The 21,748-nt window shown below is 34.6% G+C and overlaps 1 protein-coding gene across 6 annotated transcripts in view; it reads right to left on the bottom strand.

Moving 5' to 3' along the window:
* Positions 1–962: 962 nt before the first annotated feature.
* Pi3K68D (phosphatidylinositol-4-phosphate 3-kinase catalytic subunit Pi3K68D) overlaps positions 963–21,748 on the bottom strand; it is a 95,400-nt gene continuing 74,614 nt past the window's right edge. For 5 of the 6 annotated variants that reach the window (XM_068352718.1, XM_068352716.1, XM_068352720.1 and 2 more), the window contains 13 exons: positions 20,984–21,200; positions 18,650–18,787; positions 17,992–18,090; positions 12,224–12,376; positions 11,659–11,788; positions 10,511–10,666; positions 7,423–7,730; positions 6,409–6,552; positions 5,068–5,156; positions 3,272–3,472; positions 2,611–2,813; positions 2,176–2,429; positions 963–1,382 (listed from right to left, as the gene is read on the bottom strand). In XM_068352718.1, coding sequence (XP_068208819.1) covers positions 1,173–1,382; positions 2,176–2,429; positions 2,611–2,813; positions 3,272–3,472; positions 5,068–5,156; positions 6,409–6,552; positions 7,423–7,730; positions 10,511–10,666; positions 11,659–11,788; positions 12,224–12,376; positions 17,992–18,090; positions 18,650–18,787; positions 20,984–21,200 — 2,302 coding nt within the window. In that variant the 3' untranslated portion in view covers positions 963–1,172. Of the gene's footprint in view, positions 1,383–2,175; positions 2,430–2,610; positions 2,814–3,271; positions 3,473–3,514; positions 3,548–5,067; positions 5,157–6,408; positions 6,553–7,422; positions 7,731–10,510; positions 10,667–11,658; positions 11,789–12,223; positions 12,377–17,991; positions 18,091–18,649; positions 18,788–20,983; positions 21,201–21,748 lie in introns of all 6 variants that reach the window. The other variant, XM_068352719.1, reaches the window with a different exon arrangement.

Raw genomic sequence — 21,748 nt, forward strand, 5'->3', positions numbered from 1 at the left:
GTGTTCATCCTACGCTATATAAATACTTTTTATAAAAGTTTCCTATAATTCTGTAGTTTATCAATTTCCCTTTATCAAGAAAATCATCATAAAGCACTATTCAGGTACACTTTTACCTTAGAAAATAAGTTTTTTGTTCTTCAACAGAATAAGGCAAAGACCAATTGAAAGAGACGAGAATCTCCCTGAAAAAACTTACCTATAACAACGTAATACACAATTGTAATGACCTAGAAAAGATCAAATTAACCAGGACAAATATGCTATATTTGATAATTGTTCTAAATCAGTGCAGGTTAATATATTGCAAAATAAACTCATAGAGGATTTCTGTTAAGTGCAATCTACACAAATTTTCTGTGGTTTAGCAGTTTTAATAAATCACTGCAGAACTGGTGGATTAGGCTACTGTCTTCAACGCTACTGCTACTGCAAAACGCAATTTACCTTGTGGCATCTGCTAGAGAACATCAGTCACCGAACTCTCCTGCATTTTCTTGTTAATTTTTGTCAGCCTTATTCAACTAATCTTAACCAAGTGGAACATCCAATTTCCCCACCAATCCTTACTCTAATAACCAGCATCTAGCGAATGAGAAAATAAACTATTTCTATAAGATCCCAAACGTTAAATAGCAAAAGAAACAATATTAGTCGTGGACTTGGAACATATACTGTGAACGCTTTCCTTAAAGTAGTAAAGAGAAGAAAAAGTATTTTTCTTAATGTGGCATGCATACCAAGAGTCAAAACTTCATTGGCATTATATATCTTGAAGAATTTTCTATGAACAAAAACTACTGTAGAGTTAAAAAAGCAAAGAAATACGACAGTATATATTAAAAGTCCACTGTGTAAATAATAAAAAAAAATTCAAAGAATGACCTCTTATAAACAAAGCCACTTACCTATAAAGATTTTTTACTTTTTATTGAAACAGAAGGAATAAAGATACTGAATAATATAGATAAAACCCATTATATTCTTTAAGCTTTAAAAACAATATCGTACATTATCAATACAATCTGCTATTTTAACAATTACAAATTATTAGGTATAAATGCCATTATCAAATAGTATATAATAAAATATAATTTATAACATATAATCACTTAAGCAAATTAGAATACCGTGAAACTGACTGGTCCTAACCATAAGTGTGTGTGATTTTATTAGGCACTGTGCTGGATCGTGTGACCTAAAGCAGTGTTTCGCTGGTGCTCTAAGCTCAGCCACTCGGAGTGATCCTCTTTCAGCTCGAGGTTGGAGAGCCGGAGGTACGAACTGCCGAGGTACATGTTTTCGCTGAACTTGTCCTCGCTCCACACGCTGATTTCTAGGACGCGCTGCTTCACTATATCCTGAGACATGCGGTATGTAATCTGGAAAGCACGAGTGTTTTGAGAATTCAGTTTGGGTAGTAATTATCCTTAGATTGTATTATTTACAAGGAAGAGAAAGCAGCATTTAGCATAGAGAGAGAGAGAGAGAGAGAGAGAGAGAGAGAGAGAGAGAGAGAGAGCTGCTTCACTATATCCTGAGACATGCGGTATGTAATCTGAAAAGCACGAGAGTTTTGAGAATTCAGTTTGGGTAGTAATTTTCCTTAGATTGTAATATTTACAAGGAAAAGAAAGCAGCATTTAGCATGAGAGAGAGAGAGAGAGAGAGAGAGAGAGAGAGAGAGAGAGAGAAGAGAGAGAGAGAGAGAGAGAGAAAGAGAAAGAGAGAGAGAGAGAGAGGAGAGAGAAAGAAAGAGAGAGAGAGAGAGAGAGAGAGAGAGAGAGAAAGAGAGAGAGAGAGAGAGAGAGAGAGAGAGAGAGAGCTGCTTCACTATATCCTGAGACATGCGGTATGTAATCTGGAAAGAGACAGTTTTGGGAATTCAATTTGGGTAGTAATTTTCATTAGATTGTAATATTTACAAGGAAAAGAAAAAGCAGCATTTAGCCTGAGAGAGAGAGAGAGAGAGAGAGAGAGAGAGAGAGAGAGAGAGCATGCGTTATGTAATCTGAAAAGCACAGTGTGTTTTGAGAATTCAGTTTGGGTAGTAATTTTCATTAGATTGTAATATTTACAAGGAAAAGAAAAAGCAGCATTTACCCTGAGAGAGAGAGATGAGAGAGAGAGAGAGAGAGAGAGAGAAAGAGAGAGAGACTCTCCACTAATACTCACTGGTTCCATAAATATAGGATGGCAAGTTTTCTTAACAACTTTGGTTTTCCTTTTAGTTTTCTTGTGAGGGTCCGGCAACAGGTACAACTTGACGTACGGAGACGGTTCCTGATTGTTACTGATTAGAGAGAGATTCCTCGCGTGGTGTACCATGATCTGCAACTGACCTCTTAAATACTGGAAGCTAACCTTCACTTGTCCCTGTACTTGTCCAGGGGCTGTGATCACAGGTGGCGTGACTGACACGCGTGTATCTGATGGGGAAAATACCGAAGTGTAACTTTTTGCACTTTGATTGAATTCTATTAACACTTTTACCCCCAAAGGATGTATAGTATAAATATTTTATATTAAATGAAGATCAAACTTCACCAGAAAAATTATATGAAATTACACGTATTTATCAAAAATACGACAAATCAAATACTCTCTAACCTCTGTTTTTGAGCTTTCTTATGTGAATATCAGTATCCTCTTGGTCCCTTAGTAGTGGATGAAAGAAAGTGTACACTAGTTCAGAATGCGATATCTCCGGCGCCAAGTCAAACAACGTCGCTAGGAAAAGTTCTATCTCGTACTTCCGCTTCTCTGCCACGGCCTTCACTTCAGAACGGCCGATCTGCACGCCCTTCGGAAGGCTGGGAAGATACGAAAGAGTTTAACTGGTAGATTAATACACAGACTTAAAAACGAGAATAAATACTTTACAGAATATAAAAATGGAAAATGAGGAGAGAAGATAATAGATCAATAGTAACAATAACTTTTTATAAAAAAGTAAAAATTTGTTAAATATTAACCCTTTTACCCCCAAAAGGACGTAGTGGTATGTCCTCGCAAAAAAATGCTATAAAATTTTTTTTTTTCATATTTTTGATAATTTTTTGAGAAAATTCAGTCATTTTCCAAGAGAATGAGACCAACCTGACCTCTCTATGACAAAAATTAAGGCTATTTGAGCAATTTAAAAAAAATTATACTGCAAAATGTGCTGAGAAAAAAATAACCCCCTGGGGGTTAGGGGTTGGAAATTTCCAAATAGCCTAGGGGTAAAAGGGTTAAATATTACCATATTCCAAAAAAACACTTTCCTTACCTATGAATTCTCGCCAGAGGAAAGACCAGACACAGCTTCTGGTGGAATTCGGAAAATTCTCGGTACGATCTGAACAGGTACGACGGCTCTCGCTGCCCTTCCCTCTCGACTTGCAAGATGTAAACGTAATACTTGTTGGGATTGTACCTTTTCTGATAACTGTACAACCTGACAAGTGTGATTTTTCCATCTTGAGCTTCGCTGTAAGAGGGAACACATCAAATAATCTGATAACTGTACAACCTGACAAGTGTGATTTTTCCGTCTTGAGCTTCGCTGTAAGAGGGAACACATCAAATAATCTGATAACTGTACAACCTGACAAGTGTGATTTTTCCATCTTGAGCTTCGCTGTAAGAGGGAACACATCAAATAAGTCTCTTCTACATTCAAAAATTCAAATAAATATAGTTCAACCTATTATGAAGGAAATCTTTACTTCCTTTTAGGATATACCAAAATTTTCTGATACCGTATTTTAGAAGACAACTGTAAATAAATCTACTCAAAATCTATTGTTATTCAACAGTAATAGATATTCCAAATCACTTATAAAATTCCTGTCACCGATAGAAAAACAAGCTGACTACCTAACAATTTCTTAATGGATCGTTATCTCAAAATATCCATTATTGTAAAACCACCAGTAAACAAATGCCAATCCTTATAAATAATTCAGAACCATTAAATAATTTAGAGCTGCATGATTAAACTAAGAAAGTATCTACAGTACAAAAACTCCTTCTGAAACTAATGAGTTCTCAACCCACTGAAAAAAGGACTTAAGGCTTACTGAAATTTTATTACACATTGAAATTTATAAAAGAAAATTATAAAGTACCAGAATATGAAATATACACTATCGTAATATTGAAATGGCACGCAGTAATCTATAAAGGTTCCAAACGTATGAGAATCAAGTGATAACTGAAGCGGGTAACGTGCCTACACACAAGATATTTGCTTAACTATCAAACAATGGATCTCAAGTATGTTTACTAGTCAACTGGGTCCAACGGCAGCTGTTTCCTTCTTCTATGGTGGGTGAGGGTTTCAGGGAATTAGTCGAGAACTACAACTTTGGTTATCGTAAAGTAATCATCGTCATTTTCTTCTTCTTCTTTGTCTGCATCTTTCCCCACCTTTACGTGGGGTCGAAGTTTCTGGCCAACGTTCTCCATCTACCTCTGTCCCACACCTCATCACCGGTTAATCCCTTTGATCGAAGGTCATCCTTGATACAGTCCATCCACCTTCGCTTTGGTCTCCCTCTCCTTCTCGACCCAGTACCTCCATTTCCATCACTCTCCTCCCAATATACTGTTCATCTCTTCTCATGACATGACCGTACCACCTCGGTCTACTTTCTTGAATCTTATCTGATAGTTTTTCAAACTCCTGTGGTACTCCTAATTACCTCATTCCGTATCTTATCTCTTCTTGTCACCCCACACATCCATTTCAACATTCTCATCTCTGCCACATCCAGTTTATTCTCTTCTGTCTTCTTTATTACGGTAAAGTAACGGGTGTGCTAATTCCCGTTAATAAACTTACCTATGCCGTAAATAGCTACATAATAGGAATCTAACATATTGGTATGAGCATTTGTAACTTTTTTTGCTTTCAGTGAATCACCATCTACCTTGATGTTTTATTTTACTTTACAGTACCAATTAAAATTACCTTGCTAACACCCGTTTATAAATCTGACTATGCCATAAATATTTTCATATTAGAAATAGTATAAGAGTTATAATACATAAACAAAAAGACATAACCTACAAAAGACTTACGTATAAGTACGAGGAATGAAGGACAAGAGCTCATCGTTGTGGTCCCCAGAAAATCTGAGCTGTGCCAAATTGTGTATGAAGAAGTTGACCTAAAGAAGATAAACCATTAATGAATTATTAAATTAACCGACCAATGAGTTAGCATTCTTTACCTTTACGGTATGGCTGGCCCATACGGTTACTTTCTCTTATTTACTATATTGCAACTTGTGATAAGTATGACTAGCTAACTGAAATATTGAAGATTCTGAATAAATGTTGTAAAGTTTAGCTTCAAACGCTTGATATATCAAGACGTGGACAGCAAAGAAAGTCAAGTTGAAGGGGTTTTCTGCTTTAGAAGACCGGATCATGCAGGTTTTCCTCATATACATATCTCACTCATGTCTGACAAGTTCGAAGAAAGGATATTACCACTTTAACGAGGCATTTTTGTGTAAAAAGTATCATAATCCCACATTGTTTTCATTTGTTTTTAGAATTGTAAATCCATAATGTTGTCATTTAACCCTTTTACCCCCGGGGTATTTGGAAATTTCCAACCCTTAACCCCCAGGGGGTTATTTTTTCCCAGCACATTTTGCTGTATATTTTCTTTAAATTGCTCTAACAGCCTTAATTTTTGTCATAGAAAGGTCAGGTTTGCCTCATTCTCTTGGAAAATGCCTGAATTTTCTCAAATAATTATCAAAAAATATGAAAAACTAATTTTTATAGCATTTTTTTGCAAGGACGTACCGGTACGTCCATGGGGGTAAAGGGATGGCTTTTGTGAAACGTACCAGTACGTCCTTTGGGGGTAAAAGGGTTGATGAATATATACATACATACATATACCCCGGAACTTCCCCCAATTTTGGGGGTAGCTGACATCAAACAAATTAAACAAAAAAGGGGCCCTCTCCTCTCTACGTTCCTCCCAGCTTGAATATATGTTTTAGATATATTATACACAGAAACAGGTATATTAGATCAAGTCATAGTAATTGCAGCTTTGGCTGCTTTTTGGCTGGCTTTTAATGTCTACATCGGAATGGATAAAACTTATTTCAACATTTATGCAGGTTTCACATAATTCATGAAATGAAAATTTGGCCGCAGATTTAAAACAATTACAGTGTGTTTTAAAAACACTAATGTTGCATATTAACTTCACAGGTATATGAATTATTTTTGGATAGTAAAAATGTACATTTTTGGATAATAAAAATGTACAAACTCATGCTTTGGTTATCATACATAAAATGAAAAATTTCTAGTTACCGTATATTTACACCAACTAAAATATACTTTCAGCTCTAATTTGGAATGTTAATGAATCACAGTTAAATGGACACCCACCTGAGTGAACCAGGACTTCAAGGATTCTTGAATCATGCGAGAAAACATAGCACCAGCTTCAGCATTTGTCTTGTCCTGTAATAACGACCGCTCCACGTACGTTACCGCTTCCAAGGTCACACCGGGTATGCCAGACGATGCCATCTGCAAGTATGGGGTAACTCGGTAAGATGTGCAACAACTACTTACAGGAAGTTGTAAAGCTGTTAAGGCAAAGACTATAATCATCCATCCATCCATATACCAAGGCACTTCCCCCAATTTTGGGGGGTAGCCGACACCAACAATGAAACAAAACAAAAAGGGGACCTCTACTCTCTATGTTCCTTCAGCCTAATCAGGGACTCAGCCGAGTTCAGCTGGTACTGCTAGGGTGCCACAGCCCAACCTCCCACATTTCCACCACAGATGAAGCTTCATAATGCTGACTCCCCTACTGCTTCTACCTCTGCGGTCATCTAAGGCACCGGGGGAAGCAGCAGGGCCTACCGGAACTGCGTCACAATCGCTCGCCATTCATTCCTATTTCTAGCACGCTCTCTTGCCTCTCTCACATCTATCCTCCTATCACCCAGAGCTTTCTTCACACCATCCATCCACCCAAACCTTGGCCTTCCTAGTAGGTATTATTTTTTGCTTTATCTGGCTTACTCAAATCACACAACTGATGCTGAAATTGCATTTACTGTACAGTACAGAAAAATACTGAAAATACTGTATAGTACATTAAAACACTAAAAATACAGTACAATACAGTAAAATACTAAAATACAGTACAGTAAAACATTGAAAATATGGAACAGTGCAGTAAAACGATGAAAAATAATTAAAACTATCTTAAAAAACCAACGTTACAAGGTTCAAGAGTATGGTTTAGCTTTTTCAAAGTAAACCCAAGGGACTTTTTTACTTTTCACCTTATACTTACTCTAGTGCATGTCACCCACTCAATTTAAATCCATTGTACGAAAAAAACAAGGCATGCCTTGCATGGCACACCATAGACGTACTCACCAACGCAAACAAGTACAGCAGAAGCTGGCCATTACGTCTGATGATGTTGAAGGCTCTGCAGCAGAGATCGACAAACCCTTGAAATTTGTCAGATGGCTTCTCCCCCCCATTAATGACATAAGCCATGTCGGACGTCAGGACAAACGGGGTGCGGTCTCTCTTGAAGTTGCCGAACTTCTGCGCATCGCCGAGGAACTTGCCAAAATCGATGTGGAACAGGTGACCCGAAGTCTTGAGCATGATGTTGTCATTGTGCCTATCACAGATGCCTAAAATGTACGTGGCCACGCAGTACGCTGCGCATGAAGCTGTGGGGGAAAAAGATCGTTCATCGAAACGCTTGTCACCTTTAACCCTTTTACCCCCAGGCTATTTGGAAATATCCAACCCTTAACCCCCAAGGGGTTATTTTTTCCCCAGCACATTTTGCAGTATATTTTTTTTTTAAATTGCTCTAACATCCTTAATTTTTGTCATAGAGAGGTCAGGTTGGTCTCATTCTCTTGGAAAATGCCAGAATTTTTTCAAAAAATTATCAAAAATATGCAAAGACGTACCGGTACGTCCATAGGGGTAAAGGGATGAGTTTTGTGAAACGTACCAGTGCGTCCTTTGGGGGTAAAAGGGTTAAAGGAAAAATAAAACCATTCTACCATTTGAACAACTAAAATAAAGTATTTTTAAGAGTAAAAACATCAAAACAAGCTAAAGATAGAGAAGACTGGTGAAATCTAGCCGAGGCCCTTTGCATCAATAGGCGTAAATAATGATAATGAACCATTTGAACAGGCCGACTATATACTAGGCTTTTAATAGTTTATATATGAAATATCAATTTTGATGTTACAGTTTTTAAAACATTTTATTTCAATTGTTCATCATTTCTGATATCTTTTATTTCCTTATTTCCTTTTCTCACTGGGCTATTTTTTTCCTGTTGGAGCCCTTGGGCTTATATCATCTTGCTTTTCCAACTACGGTTATACCTTAGCTGGTAATAATATAAATTTCAAAACAAGTAAAATTCTAAATACAGGGAATTAATTACAAGAAATGACAAATTCTTAAAATACTCCAACTGTAATGGTAAGGTTTACGAAGCTCAAGCACATTCTCTAATAGCAAAAGACTAAATTTCATGGGTGAAAAAGATGCAGACTTTATTCAAGTATTAGAAAATACTTATTACTTCTAAGTCTCTGTAAATTAGGTGATTTGCATGTTATGCCACCGCCTCTCTTGTGTTTGCGGTCTATACTTTAAAAGGAATTTCAAGTATCTTACCAACTGCTTCAGTACAGTATGAGTTTTATATTCCTTGCTTAGAAAGACCACTTAGTCCTTCGACAAATATAACTAACAGATTATTACGACTTGCAATACTTTGATCTAATCATTTCTATTAACCCTTTTACCCCCCGGCTCTTTGGAAATTTCCAACCCTTAACCCCCAAGGGGTTATTTTTTTTCCCAGCACATTTTGCAGTATATTTTATTTAAATTGCTCTAACAGCCTTAATTTTTGTCAGAGAGAGGTCAGGTTTGTCTCATTCTCTTGGAAAATGCCTGAATTTTCTCAAAAAATTATCAAAAATATGAAAAAAAAAAATTTTAAGCATTTTTTTGCAAGGATGTACCGGTACGTCCATGGGGGTAAAGGGATGGCTTTTGTGAAACGTACCAGTACGTCCTTTGGGGGTAAAAGGGTTAAGATATAGCTTAGCGAGTAGAGTTAAAACTTTCAAGATACTTATAGAAAACTATCAAATCAACAAAAGAGAATTATAATTTATGTTTAAGCGCAGAGAAATATTTTTAGATAAAATAGCTAAACACATTAAAATACATTCCATGTATTTTCTATGATCTCACCAAATCTTCAAAAACATCTATGATCAGTCTTGTTTTAATTTCTACTTGACACTGGGATAGATTCATGACTTTGGGAATGAGTGAGTAGTCTAGTGAAGGCACTTTCAAGAGCTATAATAAAAATATCAACGTACAAAACTATATTAAACAAACAAAAATATGATAGAGAAAAATGTAATAACTACCATATGAAAAATTATTACTTAAATTCATTTGAGGGCTTTTGAATATATTTTCTCTTCCATATGACAAACTATTACTTAAATTCATTTGAGGGCTTTTGAATATATCTTCTCTTCCATATGACAAACTATTACTTAAATTCATTTGAGGGCTTTTGAATATATCTTCTCTTCCATATGACAAACTATTACTAACATCAATTCATTTAAAGGCTTTTGAATATATCTTCTCTTCCATATGACAAACTATTACTAACATCAATTCATTTGAGGGCTTTTGAATATATCTTCTCTTCCATATGACAAACTATTCCTAAATCATTTCATTTGAGGGCTTTTGAATATATCTTCTCTTCCATATGACAAACTATTCCTAAATCATTCCATTTGAGGGCTTTTGAATATATTTTCTCTTCCATATGACAAACTATCACTTAAATTCATTTGAGGGCTTTTGAATATATTTTCTCTTCCATATGACAAACTATAACTTACATCAATTCATTTAAAGGCTTTGAATATATTTTCTCTTCCATATGACAAACTATCACTTAAATTCATTTGAGGGCTTTTGAATATATTTTCTCTTCCATATGACAAACTATTACTAACATCAATTCATTTAAAGGCTTTGAATATATTTTCTCTTCCATATGACAAACTATAACTTACATCAATTCATTTAAAGGCTTTGAATATATTTTCTCTTCCATATGACAAACTATTACTAACATCAATTCATTTAAAGGCTTTGAATATATTTTCTCTTCCATATGACAAACTATAACTTGCATAAATTCATTTGAGGGCTTTCAAATATATCTTCTCTTCCATATGACAAACTATTCCTAAATCAATTCATTTAAAGGCTTTGAATATATCTTCTCTTCCATATGACAAACTATTACCAACATCAATTCATTTGAGGGCTTTTGAGTATATTTTCCATTAAAGTCTAAAAAACCAAAACTAATGTTACTCTGAATTACTTTATCAAATCAGTAAATTATGAATGAATAAAAAAAATACTATACCTGTAAAATTCTTTACAGCTCTTTGATATTCTAGCTGCGAGGGGTTCTGTTTAGCCAGCCACTCGGCAATTGGACGATCCTGGAAGGACCCTGTTATACCATACTCTGTTTGGATCTTGCGAAGAGTTTCTGCATCTTTTACAAGTTCGATGATACCTGAAAATATAGACTCTTAGAGGAATGGCAGCTACAAGATAGGGTCTGAATGATAAAAACCGTGATAGATTACAATAAGCATTAAATACTGTATAGTATAACTATAGAGTAAATCCCTTTCATAAAACCTACAGTGACCTTATTGAAGTTTCTTTTTCATGAACATATATTTGCAAAACACTGAGGAGGAATCAAGACTTGGAAAATGTGCATTGATAAAAAATTCTGCAGTACTACATTAAAGTGAAATACATTATTAATATTTTGATTAAAAGGCATTCTACCATCAAATAATAATTAACCCCCTTTAGCCTCATACAACTAAGTATTTGTTACTTCATTATTTATGCACATATAATTTCTACAAAATATGTAAAACCTTATATCAATGGGAAGAATATCAAGCTATACAATAATAGAAGAAAGAAGAAGAAAGAAGAAAGAAGAAAGAAGAAAGAAGAGAAGAAAGAAGAAAGAAGAAAGAAGAAAGAAGAAAGAAGAAGAAGAAGAAGAAGAAGAAGCTATACAATAATAAAAAATTCTAGAGGTAATAGTTAGCAAACACAACTATGGTAAAAAAGAAGAAGAAGAAGAAGAAGAAGAAGAAGAAGAAGAAGAAGAAGAAAGAAGAAAGAAGAAAAAAGAAGAAGAAGAAAAAAGAAGAAGAAAGAAGAAAGAAGAAGAAAGAAGAAAGAAGAAGAAAGAAGAAAGAAGAAGAAGAAGAAGAAGAAGAAGAAGAAGAAGAAGAAGAAGAAGAACCTCTGCCAGATAAATAAAACTTGTCTGATGCTACTAGAAATGTGATGGCGAGATAAGGTGAAGGATAATATGGAGAGAAGAGGTTTGGCAGAAGAGGATGCATGTGATAGAAGGTATTGGAGAAGGCGCGTCGGGCAACCGACCCCTTATTGTAGGGACAACAGTGCAGAAGAAGAAGAAGAAGACCTGAACAACATTCCCTCCCAACGTCAACAACTTAAATGAGAGCCAACCTATTTTATCTCCCGTAGGTACAACGCTGAAGGTGACTACTTTCAGATCGAGGTCTTCTTTCAACCACAACTTGTCCATCAATCTTATCATCTGGATGACTAGCATATCTTGTCGTAAATCATCGCCAACCTGAAAACGTAGAACCAAAGTCAGCGCCATTGCAATCCCATTCATTGGTGTACAATTTGAATCTATGAAGTAAACATCAATGGTTTATGACTTGGGTTACAAGATCTAATTTACAGAATAAAGAAGTTTCTTCTCCAAATTTCATGTGTGTTTCTCTCTGTGTAAATTCAGTAAGCAATTGTTTTCTATAGCATGATTGTCTCCTAACTTTAATTATTATGTATAATTGAGACACAGCAAAAGCATAATTTGTAGCAATTACGCATCGTTCACATTACAGAAGATGCAACTACATAAATTGTACACAATTTTAAAGATAAACACCCAGATGACAACAAATCAGTTGAAGTAAATTGTGTAGAGACTCAAGAATGAAGCAATCAAACAAAAGTTATGTTTTTACATTAAAATTCATGATAAAATGTCAAAATTTACCTTGAAAATGGCATGAATTGGATCAGTGCCTTCTTCCGATGACGAAAACGCCAACCTTAGAGGTAGAGTAAACGAATTGAAGTATGAGCAGTTTTTGACGTCCACACCAGCAACTTCAAGAGATGGCGACAAAGGCAGCGATGTTGGATTAGCCTGAAAATAGATGAGGACAACTTACTTTATAACATATGAAATGATAATACTAAAATAATTATAGAATCTAATACAGTACGTACTGGACAAAAATATTAGCTATCAACTAATCATATCTACGGAGTACAGATTGACTAAAACAAAAGATGATTTCAATGCAATATTCAGCTCTTATGTTTTTTTCAACAGGATCCCTTGATAAATAGATTTAAATTTTACATGGACAAGGAGAGAAAAAGATTTTCCTAAAGCACTGTTAAGGCTCCTCTCTTTATCTTTTCTTTCCAGGATAAAATCAGATTATTCTAAAATTAATTTTCCTTACTCAATATACATTGTACGACTCGTGCGTAAGGGGAAAATATGTAATATATGACATGACTGCAATGTTTTATACAGATTTCGAGGGTTATGGAGGAATTTTCAGGAACCTTCCATATTTACAAAAGGGAAAAGTGCTGACAAAAGTCTCCTGTACCTTGTTTTGGGGAAAGAATAGTTTCTTGGGTAAGAAAAATCAGGAAATTTAAAAACTGAGGTTCATCACTAGAGAATATACATGAAAACTTCATTTTTATTCATCTACCTATAACAATACACTTAAGAAGGGAGTAATAGTAGTTTTATTAAAGGCTTCTTAGGATAAGTATTTAACTCCTAAATGTTTGGATTTAGAAAAGAGTTGTATAAATTGTTTTCTTATCCATGAGGTTTAACGAGGATGTAATAAAGTCGAAGAAAATCTACAGCAATGAATACAAGTAGTTTTTCTCATAAAAAAAGCTGTAGGAACAACCACAGTACTGATGGTTAACAATAATGACCTTCCATTTCAACATTACTATCAGGAATAACTGACAGACTATAAAACCTTGAACAAATAAAGGGTTATAAATGATAAAATACGAGAATTGCAACCTTATTGTTTATAAGATCAGAAGCAGGCAAGATGAGGGACCAACACATTTGAACATGGAAAAGCTATAAAAAAAACATGACACGTAAAACGATAGAATAAATCCTCGGCAATGGAATTGTAAGGACAAAATTCATAAAATGGACTTTGATTATAAAAAATTCAAAAGAACTTCTGAAATAAATCCTTTAGTAGCTTGCAAAGGATCAATTATAAATTATTGAAAAGCAAATCTGAAAAATCCTTTAGTAGCTTACAAAAGATCAATTATAAATTATTGAAAAGCAAATCTGAAAAATCCTTTAGTACAGTAGGGTCCCGAATTAAGCGTGTTCGAATTACACGATTCCCCATTTCCACGATCGCTATTTTTCAAAAATAAATTTTCTGTATCCACGAGGCTGTTCAAAGTTCGCGAGTCAAGCACTACAAAATGTATCAAATCTATAGTCTTTTTAAGTATATTGGTAGCCCTAAATACGGTGATTTATAATAAATGTTACAAAACAATATTAACATTACATTTCATTAACATAATTTCATAATGAATAGCCTATTTAAGGATAAAATTCCACATCAACAATGAAATCAACTGTTGACTGTGCGAGTCCAGCTGACAAAATGTAAACAGAAATGTGGTTACGTTCTCGGCAATCTTTATCTTTCTCCAACCTTACGATAATTGTAATGGTAGTGTTAATGATGGTATATTAAAGCATTATTTTTGTTTAGTACAGTATATTTAAAAGCCTTATTTTTCCCTCTGGGCGTTCAAGGTTTTCACGAGTAGATTGGGTTCGTTTATCGGCAGTGAATAGCCTAAACTTCGGTAACGAGTCGTCAATATTTTGTCATATTTTAAACAGTAGGCTATACATTTGATTTGCAAACATTGGTTTTGTAGAGTAGACGGTAAAATAAAATCTAGAGAGAGAGAGAGAGAGAGAGAGAGAGAGAGATTTGATGGCAGAAATCTCTCTCTCTCTCTCTCTCTCTCTCTCTCTCTCTCTCTCTCTCTCTCTCTAGATTTTATTTTACCGTCTACTCTACAAAACCAATGTTTGCAAATCAAATGTATAGCCTACTGTTTAAAATATGACAAAATATTGACGACTCGTTACCGAAGTTTAGGCTATTCACTGCCGATAAACGATAACAAACCCTTTAATGCAAACTAACTGTATCCTTTGATATTCCTCTATATTTATCACGAATTCCTTCTATACCTCCTCAGACACTCTTATTTCAAATATCTAAATTATTCTTATCACAACTAACACCATCTAGTCATTTTCATTCCATTATATCTATTATTCCTCTGGATCTTATTCCCTTTCCTTATTCTGTTTATTCGATGGGATTCGTTTTTCCCTTTACCGTCTTTCAGAATCTATTTTTAGCCACTGGCAACCAAATCCCCCCTTCCCCCGTCTCCTACCGTCTCCCCTGCGAGTCCACCCAGTCTATCTCATCACTCCCCCCCCCCCTTCATCCTCCCCTGTTCTAGGTCTGTAACCTTCTGCGTCATATCTCTCTCTCTCTCTCTCTCTCTCTCTCTCTCTCTCTCTCTCTCTCTCTCTCTCTCTCGTTATACAATACTTACAAATAGATGAAGAAACCAAAATCGGTTATCTTGAAGTGTCAATTAATTACAAAACGAAAAAATTATACCGTGTATACATCCATTTCAATCATAGCTTAAAGTACGGTAACCGATTTCGTCCGCAAACCACTATTTTTTAGGAAACACCATTCTATTCCAGAAAATTTTTACTCTTTAAATGTCAATTGCGCTATAATAAAACATGTACTTATGTTGTTAAATTTCGGGTGTGTTTTAAAAATCGAGTATTGCTAACTTATTTTTGTTTTACTTTTGGCTGTGATCACATCAGCTGATGTCTAGCTTCCGCGTGAATACAATAACAAAGAATTGTTTACACCATTTCTTAACTTATTCAAACCATCTATACAGTTAATATTACATAAACACCAATGTGTTATAACCTATCATATTTATTGTTTAGTACTTTAAAACCATCCTCTCTCTCTCTCTCTCTCTCTCTCTCTCTCTCTCTCTCTCTCTCTCTCTCTCTCTCTCTCTCTCTCATCGAACGTTATAGCGGTAACCTAATTGTTCGGTGACTTTAAAAATAGGCCTAGTACTTTCTTCTTTACCTTTTTTGCATATGGATCCATAATTGAGGTGGGTACAAGTTGACTTATAACTGAAGTTAGGAAAAGTATTTTGGATATGGAAAGGACAATTATCTTTCGTAACAGTTTAGAATTATCGTAAGTTATCACTCTGTCATTAGCGGCAGTTTGCTATTGTGGATTAAACGCATAAGGAAAAAAAAATTTCCAGCTTTGCTACGAATTTAGGAATTTATATGGATACGGTAAGTAAAATATTTGTAATAACATAATGTTTACTAAATGTTTGTAATATCATTAGTTATGACTTAGATCATGTGTGTTTAATGCATTCGTTTGTTTATTATGATCGAAGATGGAGCGTAAACAAATGGAAGGTTTCCGTTTCAGGCGGCATCATAAAGAAAAACATTTCATAAATGGCATTCATTTCATTTATTTGAAAGTTCTAATAAAAAATAATTAGAACATTGGTAATAACAAATTCAACATATAATCTATACTTGGTAAAATTGCTGTCAATTCAAAAACACAGATGTATAAATGCGTCTGTTTCTTCGTTGTGATCAGAGTTAAACGTAAACAAAACATTGGTTGTCGTTTTCTATTCTGCTTTTTAGCGTGTTTAGGAAACGCATGATATAAAATCGCCTTTATTTTGATAATTCTGGATTTTCAATCATACAACAAGCTAGTCTATAGAGTGATGGTTTTGCTATTCACCAGTTGTATTATACAATAGATATTACAAACGTTAAAATTTGTCTGTATTTTGGGTTGTGTTGTAACGGGAAATATATGGTGTTTACACCTATCCTGGTTATAATTTTAACCATTTTTCAAGTTATTAGAACTTTAAAGTATATTAAATGTTTTATTTATTTACAAAAACAATTTGATATTATAAAGAAATACAGTATAGTACAAAGAAAGTATTGGAAATGGGTAGTAAACACATTTGAATAGGCAAATTGCTGGTTGCCATGGCCACAATGGAATTATTTCTGTTAGTTGTGTGTTTCGAAATTCGCGATTTTCCATTTACACGAGGTCATTAATCGACCAAATTCTCGCATAATTCGGGACCCTACTGTAGCTTACAAAGGATCAAAACGGATTGTTTCTTAGTGATAATTAGTTTCACGTCTGGTTAGTGAAGGTATCATGGATACTATTTATACGGCAGACCAGAATTATTTACCTGGATATCCTATTCCCGACCTAAGGGAAAACCTGTGTGTTATCACCTTGAATGTAAACAAAAATAATCATACAGCACCTGGCAAAAGAACTACTCGACACTCCAAAGGTAAAAGTTAAAAAAAATCGGAGAAAATCCCTAGCATGGAAAAAAAAACGTGAGAATAAAGAAGCACTATAGTCCTTTTCTTTTAGCGATGCATATTTGCACCGACTCGCAGCGGTGCCCTTTTAGCTCGGAAAAGTTTCCGGATCGCTGATTGGTTGGACAAGATCATTCTAACCAATCAGCGATCAGGAAACTATTTCCGAGCTAAAAGGACACCGCCGCGAGTCGGTGCAAATATGCATTGCTAAAAGAATTGGACTATAGGTACAGTATTTCTTTTCTGCATTTAGTTCAACCTATTACCACAGCCAAAGTAACCCACATGTAATAACCAGGTTCCGAGTGAACATATGTTCCCCAATATCCATCCTGGTTACCATACAAGTGCAGAGAAAGATGTAAACATATTAACACTCAAGAGAAATCTTCTATTATATTTATTCTAAATAAGTAGAATGTAGACCTCCAAAGCTACAAAATTCTATAAGGTCCCTTATTTCACTTCACTAAATTTAGGAGTGATTACTCTCCTGAATTAGCATTTTGTTCAATCTGCTTATTTCTATGAATATCCTGACCGTAGAATGTCAAAAGTTCAAACTTGCAGTAAATGTTTCAATGTTGAACTGGCTGACACAAGTCTTTTTATAATATACAAATAAAAAATATGTTTTAATGTTGTTACTGTTCTTAACATTTTATTTTAATGGTTCATTATTTCTAAATATAGTTTTATTTATTTCCTTGTTTCCTTTCTTCACTGAACCATTTTCCCATGTAGGAACACCCAGGCATATAGCATCCCGCTTTTCCAACTAGGGTTGTAGCTTAGCTAGTAATAATGATAATGATAATAATAATAAATAATAATAATGACTGTTGATGAGAGCAAGATTAGCAGGACTGGGAAACTGCACACAATTAGACAACTGACTTACCTCTCTGGCCAGTAAACCATTTGTGTATTCTAAATATAGAACATTTAACATTTCTATTTAAATCTTTAAAAATTTCTACTCAGTAAATTCTATCACATTTTTAATATCTATTTTCTATTTTAAAATAAAGCAAATAATTGCATACAACCACCATGAGCCATGCCACATTACAGTTCAGCAAGGCCATCCTCTTGTATTTCTAGAATCAAAGGGGTTTGTTTATGAATGTGAAAACTGAACTAAATTGGGCAGTAAAAGCCACAAGCAAAAAATCTACAGCCAACTTGAAGCTTACCTCTAAACTGCATTGGATGTTTTCCAAGTCCCTACTCAAAACGTGCATTCGTTGAGAGTCTTTGATGTCCTTGATGTTCATAGCAGTGGCGTAGAGGCTCTGAAAACCAACAAAATACTTAGAAACAAGTATTCACGCATGTGTAATACATTTGCTATATAAAATCTATAACAAAGTCTCCTAGACAAGAACAAGATTTGTTCGTTATCAAGTCTTACATACATAGACAAGGCCTCCAGCTCTCAATGGCTCCTATCTTACACCTTTATTTCAAGTCAGCTGATCTCACTACTGCTAGTGAGGTAGCCTGTTTGTGTCATGAATTCCCCCGGAATATTTGGGCATGAAAAATCCTCTTTTAAGTTGCTATGACTTATTTGAATTTTGCACTATATAGATTTTTATTTGGCTTTTATCTTTAAACGTTCGCGACTCAAAAGTTATCATAAGAAAAATAAATGAAACCTTCATTTCAAACTATATGATACCAAATCAGAAAACAGAAATTCAATTGCAAACCTCGAAAAACAAAGATATCCACTATTCAAATATCAAATATAACCTAGGCTTAATTTTATGGAAACACTCATATCAGTATATTTTCTTATTCCTTAAGTGACAAATAAAAGCCTCAAGAACATCCGACGTATATCCTCACCCTAAGTATCGCTTCCTGAGTTAGAAGTCTATTCTCCATGTTCTTCCCACAGATCGCCATCAACGCTCTAGTGACTAAATTCAGACGGCGTCTGTAACGGGCATCGCTGACCATCTCACGTTCACCACCCATGTTGGTCTGCGAGGGAAGGAAAGAGGATATTATAATTACAGTTTGCTAAGACTTTTAATTGTACTGGCGTTAAAAATCCTTCCATATGGAGAGCACATTGCAGCAAGAACAAATTGCAGTTGGATAGCATGACAACATGATTCAAATAATCTTTCAACTTGAAATAAAATTTTATCTATAGGTAAATTAACCCTTTTACCCCCACAGGACGTACTGGTACGTTCCACAAAACTCATCCCTTTACCCCCCATGGACGTACCGGTACGTCCTTGCAAAAATAGGCTATAAAAATTATTTTTTCCATATTTTTAATAACTTTGAGAAAATTCAGGCATTTTCCAAGAGAATGAGACCAACCTGACCTCTCTATGACAAAAATTAAGGCTGTTAGAGCAATTTAAAAAAAAATATACTCCAAATGTGCTGAGGAAAAAATAACCCCTTGGGGGTTAAGGGTTGGAAATTTCCAAAGAGCCCAGGGGTAAAAGGGTTAAATAATAAGACTAAAATGTGAAGACCAGACTAAATCAATAAATATAAACGGATTAATACAAACAATATTCATGAAAAAATACAAAGAATTCAACTTACAATCATTCGAACATACAAATAAATCCAACTAAAATCCCAAATCTCTAGGTTTTATATCAAAAGTTTGTATATAGTAATAGGATAATGGTATATTTTTATAAAACTATATTATATAATCTAATACAGTTAGCAAAAAATTTGCAATAAATTGATATCTTTCATATATAATAAGACTTAGGTGAATTTTGCTAATGGAAATCGCAGGCATGGAAGTTAGGTCAAGCCTACCCTAGGACAAAATTAGACTTACAAACAGCTTCTTAACCCTTTTACCCCCGGGGTATTTGGAAATTTCCCACCCTTAACCCCCAGGGGGTTATTTTTTTCCAAGCACATTTTGCAGTATATTTTATTTAAATTGCTCTAACAACCTTAATTTTTGTCATAGAGAGGTCAGGTTGGTCTCATTCTCTTAGAAAATGCCTGAATTTTCTCAAAAAATTATCAAAAAATATGAAAAACTAATTTTTATAGCATTTTTTTGCAAGGACGTACTGGTACGTCCATGGGGGTAAAGGGATGGCTTTTGTGAAACGTACCAGTACGTCCTTTGGGGGTAAAAGAGTTAAAACCCATCAAGTTTGCAAGTTGATAATGATCTGTACAAGAAAAGTCATTCCCTAATAGAATGTTTTCAATCTGTTGACTTTAGAAAGGTGTCTTCTGCTTATTCACTTGAAAGGAGTTTCCTTATAGTGTGTCTGAAATAGCACCACCATTTTCTTTTATAACTCATGTTCCAATGTTTTTTTTTTGTTAGTTTTCTTGGTTATATATTTAATTCTGTTTCTCTTACTTGAAGTGTATATTGAGGTACAATTAATTTAGTATTTGATATTTACAAGTCGTCATATTTATGAGTGTGAATTTTATAACTATTTTTGCTTAATGTAAGTCCCATTATGTTTACTTAAGAGTTTAGTTGTTCTAATAAAATCAGAGTTTTTAAGAAAAACATGATGCTTCCTTCTAGCCCAATGCTCTCCATTTTCCATACCTTCCTGTACGATGTGGGCTATATATATATATATATATATATATATATATATATATATATATATATATATATATATATATATATATATATATATATATATATATATATATATATATAGAGAGAGAGAGAGAGAGAGAGAGAGAGAGAGAGAGAGAGAGAGAGAGAGAGAGAGAGAGAGAGAGAGAGAGAGAGAGAGAGAGACATATCTATCTATCAATATACCTGTGTGTTGTCTGTAACATTAATATGATGTACGTTCAGGCTATGACTTGCATTTAAACTATGGATATAGAGATCCCGAGCATTTCAGTACTCGAAGTCGCCATGTAAATACAAATGAATTTAATACAGATGCGTTTAGTAATAGATAACTGAAGTAAATCGAAAATACATTTTTTTTTATATTTTAGTCTTAACGAGAATTATCTATATAATTTTCGTTTTTAGAACATCGAGAATGGCACCAAATCTAAATATTATATTTTTCATGAAGCTTTGAAAATCAAACTGTTTTTACAAGGGATCTATAAACAAAGAATGCATTTGTACATAAAAAAACCAAACAAGTTGCCAGTGAAGTGGAAAAAAAAAAAAAAAAAGTTTTCGAAACGAACCTGAAGAGGAAGGCACTGATTGAGTAACCAATACAGATGGTGAGCGAGCCTGGGAGAAGTGAGGGCACGTTCCAGCAACAGCTCCGCGGTAGGCGAGACGTCCCACGCCTCGTGCTTCACAGCCTGGACGAGCTGGGGCAAAAACGTAACCAATTCATCTGACCCCAAGCCTTTGATCCACTCTATTGCACGTGCACGGACTACACTATCTGCAAAACTAATAAAGAAAAATGTAAGAATTAAGTGGGTTTGATAGTCAACAAAATTATGTAAATACTTCAGGTTAAAATAAAAATTAATTAAAAAAGGGATTTTGACGAAGCTATTTCTGGGCTCGACCTAAGTCGCTCCATAAAATGCTCCTCTAGCACCCTTTCTAAGGCATAGTTATTGTTGCTGAATATACCAGAAAAAAAAAAAAAAAAAAAAAAAAAAAAAAAAAAAAAAAAAAAAAAAAAAAAAAAAATGCATAAAATGCCAGGAATAAACCTAACTCGCTCACTCATTGAGTGTCGGTATAGAAAACTGGGGCGTGATTGAACCACGAGCTTACAGGATTAGAAATGAAACTAAGAGATTACTCGAGTGCCATATGTGGATGAGATCATGGTGATGGGTAGATGGAGAAGGTTTGTGCATGCTCTTTGCACTCCCCAAGAGAGATTAGGTCACCAAACTTTTAACTGGGTTCTACAAAGGCACTAGAGGAGTTGGAAGACCCAGGCCTACATGGCTGAGGACTATGAAGCACAAAGTAGATGATGA

Source organism: Palaemon carinicauda, chromosome 29, assembly GCF_036898095.1.
Source record: "Palaemon carinicauda isolate YSFRI2023 chromosome 29, ASM3689809v2, whole genome shotgun sequence".
NCBI lineage: Eukaryota > Metazoa > Arthropoda > Malacostraca > Decapoda > Palaemonidae > Palaemon > Palaemon carinicauda.